The sequence below is a fragment of the Berghia stephanieae genome, chromosome 4 (assembly GCF_034508935.2).
Source record: "Berghia stephanieae isolate SIO BIC M18660-M18661 chromosome 4, UCSD_Bste_1.3, whole genome shotgun sequence".
NCBI lineage: Eukaryota > Metazoa > Mollusca > Gastropoda > Nudibranchia > Aeolidiidae > Berghia > Berghia stephanieae.
Window position 1 is genome coordinate 76,457,475 of NC_088363.1, and position 7,552 is coordinate 76,465,026.

At 32.2% G+C, this 7,552-nt stretch overlaps 1 protein-coding gene across 1 annotated transcript; it reads left to right on the forward strand.

Moving 5' to 3' along the window:
* Window positions 1-35: 35 nt before the first annotated feature.
* LOC144971271 (SH3 domain-binding glutamic acid-rich-like protein 3) lies at window positions 36-7,340 on the forward strand. The gene is made up of 3 exons (XM_078911879.1): window positions 36-236; window positions 2,282-2,449; window positions 3,324-7,340. Exons 1-3 carry the CDS (start codon window positions 189-191, stop codon window positions 3,384-3,386), a joined length of 279 nt encoding a protein of 92 aa, XP_078768005.1. The 5' UTR covers window positions 36-188; the 3' UTR covers window positions 3,387-7,340.
* The last annotated feature ends 212 nt before the right edge of the window (window positions 7,341-7,552 follow it).

A 7,552-nucleotide genomic window follows, 5' to 3' on the forward strand; every position in this document is an offset into this window, starting at 1 on the left:
AAGGAACAATAAACCTAATATCGTTATGGCGTATTGAAATTGATATAATTATCGATACATTGATAATACGATATGATCTGCCCTTGTGTCAAATGTCAAAAGAAGGAAATTTCCTCAAGTCCAAGTGACTCATTACCCATTTCCTGGTTTTTTGTCGCTCATTACAAATTACAATACAATACAATACAATGGCAACCCTAAAGCTTTATGTCAGCTCCATTTCATCAAACGCAACAGTAAGAACATGTTCAATCAGCCTTATCAATTTTAATTTTATATCAGATTTTCTCTCAGCTATGATTATTTATATTGACAGGACAATGGTAGCGGTTGTGTCTGCGTAGGCCTTGGCAGAGTCCAGCCAAGCCCCTGCTGATAACATTTTTATTATTTCTAATTCCATTTTTTATTTTTTGGTCGATTGTGTTTCCTTAATCTATCGCCAATAAGTATCCATGAATGTGAGATATCGTTATGGATAAGGGCCTTATTCATCATTGCACAGCATTGTCACCTGAAGGTTCTATGAATCGAGTCAAGCCCCGCCCTTGTTCATTGTTATTACAAGTCCACTTCAACTCGGTTAATCGCAACATTTGGGAGGCCTTCCGAAAGCTCCTCGTGATAGCATTTCTTTCAATTTGTATTTTCACCGTGGGTATTTTGTTCTGCGTTTGTATTTGTATATTTGTTTATTCATTTTGTCAATATTCTAGTAGCATTTTAAAAACTCTAGAACAAACCTTGATAGTGATAGGTTAGTGAAAGTTCAAACTTTCCTAATACTAATATACGACCATTTGTTATGGTTTTCCGTCGCCATTTTGTTTTGTGAAGTATTGAAAGCAGTCCTCGGTTGTTGTTTGTTTCTATTAGGGTAGTCATAAGTCTTAGTAAATAATAGACTCGCACAAAAAAAAAAAAAAAAAAGTGGCCGAACCAGGATTCGAACCCACAACGTCGATTCTGGTAAAACTTCCAGGGCAGACGACTAAACCATTCGGCCATGACACCCACTTCGAAGTCGATGCATATGTGTATATATGTAGTAACAACTGATTTACTAGTATATTGTTTCGCTGTGATTATCCCCCGACACCTGTCTGGGGATAAATGAAAATTCGTTATACCAGACATATATTTGAAACTCCGTTCCTTTAAACAATTATCCACATTCCAGAATATGGAATGTTTCCAAATGCACATAGAAATAAGGAAAGTTAATAAAATTAAAATATCTATAAAAACATAAAATTAACCAATATCAAATCAGTTGTTACTACATATACACATATGCATCGACTTCGAAGTGGGTGTCATGGCTAGAGTAGTCTATCATCTCAATGACTCTAAAAGTGGGGGGTTAGTGAAGTAATCATGTGGCGTAAATAACCATTCATAATTTTCCTCCTTTTTCCCTTTTTGTCACCATCAGCACTGATATTTTGTGTGAGTCTAATTTTTAAATTATTGTTATTAAAGGGGGAGCTGTAAGAACACTGTAGGTATATTACATAGGTTGGTATTTCCCATATTTGAACCAAGAGTAGTAAGTAGTAATAGTTGTAGTAGTAGTTGTCACCACTGCTACAACCACCATCACAGCATTGACACTGCCACAACCACTACCACCACATCATCATCATATCACCATGACCACTAGAACGTCATTGCTATTACAACCTATACCAACACTAGCATCAAAACAAATACCATGGTTGGGGTCTCTTGATCACTTCTTTAGGTTGTTTGGAATCGTAATAGCCCTTGGTATTGCAATTATTGAGCCTTTTACAAAACAAATTTAAAGTTATGACATATGTTTGTGTCTCCATAAACCAGGTAATACTGTAATCACTAGAGATTTCTGCTAATGAGTGTTTAAATGACGAAGATCATTTATTTTGCTTTGGGTTTCGTGTTAGCTTTTATATATAAATTTTGTTTTCAATCGTGCAGATTAAGTACTTTTTTCTTTTGCTAAAAAAGAAACAAACCACTTTTAGGATCATAGAATTAAATGCACTTTTCACTCTGGGAAGGTTACATTCAATCAGTGAGTCGCAGATCGCAAAAAATTAAATTAGCACCTTTTTCAGGCAAACTGGCTTCACCGGCCTGTCTTTCAGGCAAATTGATGCCCATTAACTTTTACCCATGATGGAAATATGTAAAACGTTCATAATGTTAACAACCTTGCAAAGTTTTATCAGTACCAGGTTTAAATTGGATTAATATGAGGACAATTTCACCTTTTATTTTATTTTTTGTTTCATTGTAGATCAAGAAAAGTCAAAGCCGTATCCAAGATATACTAACGGGCCTAAAGGTAGAATTTGAAATCATTGATGTTGCTGCAGACAATGGTAAATTGGCTACGATGCGAGAAATTGTTGGTGATGAAAAAGCAATCCCACCCCAGCTGTGCCGTGGCTCTGAGTACCTAGGGGTAAGGAAAAAATGTATTATTTGAAGTTCAGTGTCCTTACTTTTTATTCATCTGTTTTTAGTCAGTCTTTGCAAGAATCTTGAAATTGATTCTGTTCAATTGTAATGAGCCAATGTGGTCATTTATACATAAAGAGATTATTTGTCATGGAGAAAAGATATGGTTCAGTTGTGTAGTTTTACCAATAATATTGAAAATTGCCCAAAGATAGTCTGCTTTATCCATTTGGTCATACAACACAGAAATGAAAATTAAAAACATATCGCCTGAGCGGTGACTTAGCAAAAGTATTAATCCAAGGTTGACCTGTAGTCACGCCTTTTGAATTACGAGGAATCCTCTAGTGAGTTCAATTACTGTTATATTGGGTAATGCCAGTCAATTTATGCTCACTGTCATTTCTTTGTATTGCTTCGCAATGAGCACAAAATTTAATTTCTTTATTTTGTGATATTCACCAACACTTTCTGCTTCTATTCATATGGATTTTATGCCAGTGCTTTTTACAGTGATCGTGGTATTTCAATCTTAAATAGACCATATTTCTTCAATTTACAATGCACTATTCAGTTAAAATATTGAATTCTTCAATTAAAATTGTACAACAACTTTTATCCTTTTAAAATGTTGAATCTTTCATAGACTAGAAGTTGTTAAAATTCCAGTTAAATGTCAACAAAATCGAATTTATTGTGGGTTTTTTAAAGTTAATCTAGTCATGGAGCACACTCTAGAATTTCATTAAATTAATTTCGGCAATAATAATATTTTATCTTTCATTTTCATTTGTTTTTATACTTGCTCTTTTATCACTTTACTGCTGTGTGTATTTATTTATATCCATGTTTTTATTTATTTTATTTATTGTCTTCAGAACTATGAATCATTTGAGGAAGCTGTAGAAGATAAAAATCTGGATGCATTTTTGAAGCTGTAATAGATGGCCGTTCCATATCTGTAAGAGGTGTCACAAGGATGAAGAAAGAATTGTATTGAATTTGGTATTAATCATTTGTTGCCTTTACAAAATGTTTCTAAGGGAAGAGGTGAATGAAATTGCAATTTTTTAAAGTGGGACCAACTTGCCTTTCTTTATTTCCCATATATATATTTTAAAAATTGCCAGTTAAAATATTTTGTTGTTTTAAAGTGTATTATGTTACAGAAATTATATTCTCCTTTTGTGGAGCAGGCGCTCTATCTATCTGTGTTAATTTTTTTGGTGTTGAATCTCTTTAGCATTAAAATCCTAATTTTATTATGGTTAATTCCTTTAAAATTTTATTAAGTCCCCGTAACTTCTTCTGTTTTTTAATATTTTTCCAAATTTAAAAGTTTCTTCTCTTTCAATCCTATCTTGTAAATTTCCTTTAGGTACCATTATTCTGATATTTCTAAATGTTATAAAATTTTGTTAAATGTTTATGTTTTTACATTATGTTCTGTTGTATACTTCTGCAATTTCCCAAGCTTGCAATTTATCTGGTTCCTTTTTTAAACAGCTTTTACATAAATTATAATTTGTATGAATATTGTTCTTTATGACTTAAGAATGAACTAGTAACAGATCTTTCATTCATAAATTAAGTACACGGCTCTAGATTTTTCGATTTTTTGAGATTTTTTGGGGCTTTTATATTTACAAGACCATATATATGAAGAAAAGTTTTAAAAGGAAGTAAATGAACATGAATATGATTTCTTAGCTCCTCAGAAATTCTCGTCTCGCATTTATATCTGGACTTAAAACCAAAAAAATATAAGAACAATCAACAGGAAACGTATTTGATTTTTGTGTTATTATTATTATTGTGCCTTGTTTTTAGATATATTTTTTTCCTCAAAAAGAAAGAAAAGACTTCCTATCAGAATAGAGAAGGTGAAAATTGTGATATGAGATTGAGATTGATGTTTCATTACACTTCTAATATCAAATATCTGATTATTACTTGTATTGCACATCTTTAAGATCATCATTATGTGATGTTCATACACACCAAATAGATTCAGTCTTGATAGACATGAGAAATGATGTAATGTGGCACATATCGTTTTAACACAGATTGTTGATAGCGAATATCTTTATGAAATGTTCTGCAGTATGTAATAATAAATGTTTTGATCAAATGTCCTAGAAAGTTGTCATAGATAAATGCCAAATTTCTCCCTAAAAAAGGTTCAGTATACTCAACTACAGACAATGAATTTAGACACAGACTCTTACATGACGTATTTTTTTATGTCTTTATTTCTTGATGAATTGCATTAGGTTTTGTCACTCACTTCAAACTTACAAATAGTGGAATGTGATACCGTCAATTTGTCTCAGAAAATTTATAGATTCAAATCTCTTGAGCTTTCAAATTGTATAAAACCTGACCATGTTGTTGCTGTTTTGCTTTTTGCAATTTTTTTAAACAAGGTGCACCATGATTTAAAGGATTTTTGAATTTTGTTTTTACTAATTTTGGTAAAGGATGACATGTTTTGTGTACTTTTATGTATTTATAATGTTGAAAAAAGTAAACATATTGTTCTGTATATTTTTCACAATTCATTATAAACTTACAGTGGTATAGTTTTCTGAAATATTTGTGCTGTCGTAATTTGCTGGTTTCAATTTTTATGCTCTTTGTATCCTTTACTTGAAGGTCTCTCCTTTTTTTTTTCCTGAATTTTTAGAGAACAAAATGTAATTTTGTATTCAAATAGTGGTTTCTCATGTTCAAGTATTAATGGTAAAAACTCCATCAATTAATGTGGCAGTTGATAAGAAGGCAATTTCGTAAATTAATAAATAAGTTTACAACTCCATAACTGCTATAGATTCCCTTTTTGGGGATGGGCATTGTGATAGACCACCTACTGTTTCTGAACATTAGCTGTGTAAGTTTGAGTCCTGGTTAGGCCATTCTTTTTTTTTCAACATTGATCTGTTATCCAAACTGTATACCCAGTGGTAATGGGTCATTGGATCTATTAAGATATTATGAAAGTAAAAAGGAATTTTGTTCCGCCCCACTACTCAATGTCATTGCATCATTAACCGAGCTCTCCCAATTGTTTTCAAATACAGGACTGGAATTCGTCCATGAAAATACTGTGTCAGCTCTAAGAATGTATTTTTGACACTCGTATATGAAGAAAAGGCACAAAATATGAACAATGTGAACACAGCTGAATTTTATGTCTGTATGTCTTTTAAAGGAATTTGCAGGTGTTTACCTTAGAAAGATATAAAGATATGAATTGAAAAACACTGTCCTCACATTATTCCTGTGATGAATGCAGAACCCTATCTGATGATGAAACAGCTCAAACTACAACAATCCAGTCCCTAATAAAATTATGCATATCCTATTCGTTGATCTGTCCTATGATACTTTGTACTCTTGAAAAACTGTGGTCCAGCAACACCTTTACTAGGGAATAGTTTTGTAAATTGTAATACCAATTCTGACGATTGATTTCTATGTGATGAAGATATACAACTGAGATTTATTTTTCATTCAATTTTAAATCCATATCAACTATCAATTATATTTCAGTATCTTTAATTCGAAATGGTAACACTATTGATATGCCTTCAAAAGATGTTTAGTAAAAGTTGTTTTTTTACACCCTTCTCGAATGTAAACCCTGATAGGTATGATTTATATGTACTTGTTATTTTACGCAGTTAATAGGGTGAAACTGGATCACAGTTTGTTTTTGTCATGACCAGTTATGATGATATTCAACCTTAAGTGCTTCCTCCATATCACTTTCACTTTGTCATAAATGTCCCATTGTCAAATTCAGTGCCAAACAGAATTTTGCTACCTGTCTACCATTTCCTTGCCCTAAACAGGTTGATAGATTTACAATTTTTAATTTGATATTTTCTCTCTTTTTTAAAGTATAAAATATTGGGAATCAATATCCAATATTTCACACCTTCAACATGTTTTCAGTTCCAATTTATTTTTCTCTTCTGTACTAAGGGATTTATGTAGTAAATGTTGTAGTAAAATGTTTCTTCATTTTTCACATCGGTGGCACATTCCATCTCCCCAAAACCTTTTTTTTTTTTTCCACTTTTATTTAATTGTGGTACATTCCATTGAAATTTTTCTGAACTGGATCATTCTAGTTTTAAAGTTTTGCTGCAACCCTCAAGGCAGACTCATTTCGATTAGTTTTTTTATCCCCAGTTGTTAGTTATAAGGGTTGTCTTTTGCATGAAATATGATTTAGATCCATTTTACAACTATCTCAGCCATGTTACACGCTCAGTTCAATAACAGCTTCCATTGAGAGACTTTGGATTTGAGCAGACAAATTATCTTCCCCCCACCCCCTTTGTGTGTGTGTGTATGTGTCGATTTGCTGGGGGGTGAAACATTCATGTTAAACTTTTTTTTAAAAAATCATTGATAACCACCTTGCATTCAAATACATTTCAAGTACTTTCTGAGAAACCTTGAATATAATGAAAACCGAACTATGGAATCTTAGCACGGAAGCCACAGATCCAATGCAAAGTTAACAAAGGAAACTGTGGGTTTGGATAGTTTCGAGTCCAATGAAATATGCTTACATAACTTGGCTGATATTTTTAATGCCATTCTACTGCATTTCTTATGCAACCACCGTTGTTATCATTTGATTTGGGGTTTTTTAATGCTGCAATTTCCTGTCCATTATTTCACTATTCCTTGCTTATAACTTTCATATTTTTGTTTTCATCATGCTCTTGTGCAATTTCAATTGTGAACTTATGATTATTCTTATTCTCATTATCATCATCTATGGCCATTATACTGTAGAACTTCAATTATAAATTGCTTCTTTTTTTTTTTTTACGTTAGGAAAGCCTATGAACTCAAATAATAAAATTCATAAAGTTGTTTGTTTTCACTTCAAGTTTTCCATCATTAATATAATAAATGTCCAACTGTGATTAAACGTCAAGGCGTAATTTTATCCTATATTATATCCCGGAAACAGGGGTAGATTGCTTCTGGGATCAACATGTGAATCAGTTCCCCTCGTCTTACTTTTCTTCAGGCGATGTGACCCAAGATTATTTACAGACTCTGGACTCTTACTCTTTCTAAATAA

Bases quoted from the DNA above. Each gene is read 5' to 3' on its own strand.
- LOC144971271 (XM_078911879.1), top strand. From the start codon at position 189: ATGGCAACCCTAAAGCTTTATGTCAGCTCCATTTCATCAAACGCAACA. The intron at 237-2,281 runs GTAAGAACATGT...GTTTCATTGTAG, and splicing joins CCATTTCATCAAACGCAACA to ATCAAGAAAAGTCAAAGCCG. The intron at 2,450-3,323 runs GTAAGGAAAAAA...TATTGTCTTCAG, and splicing joins GTGGCTCTGAGTACCTAGGG to AACTATGAATCATTTGAGGA.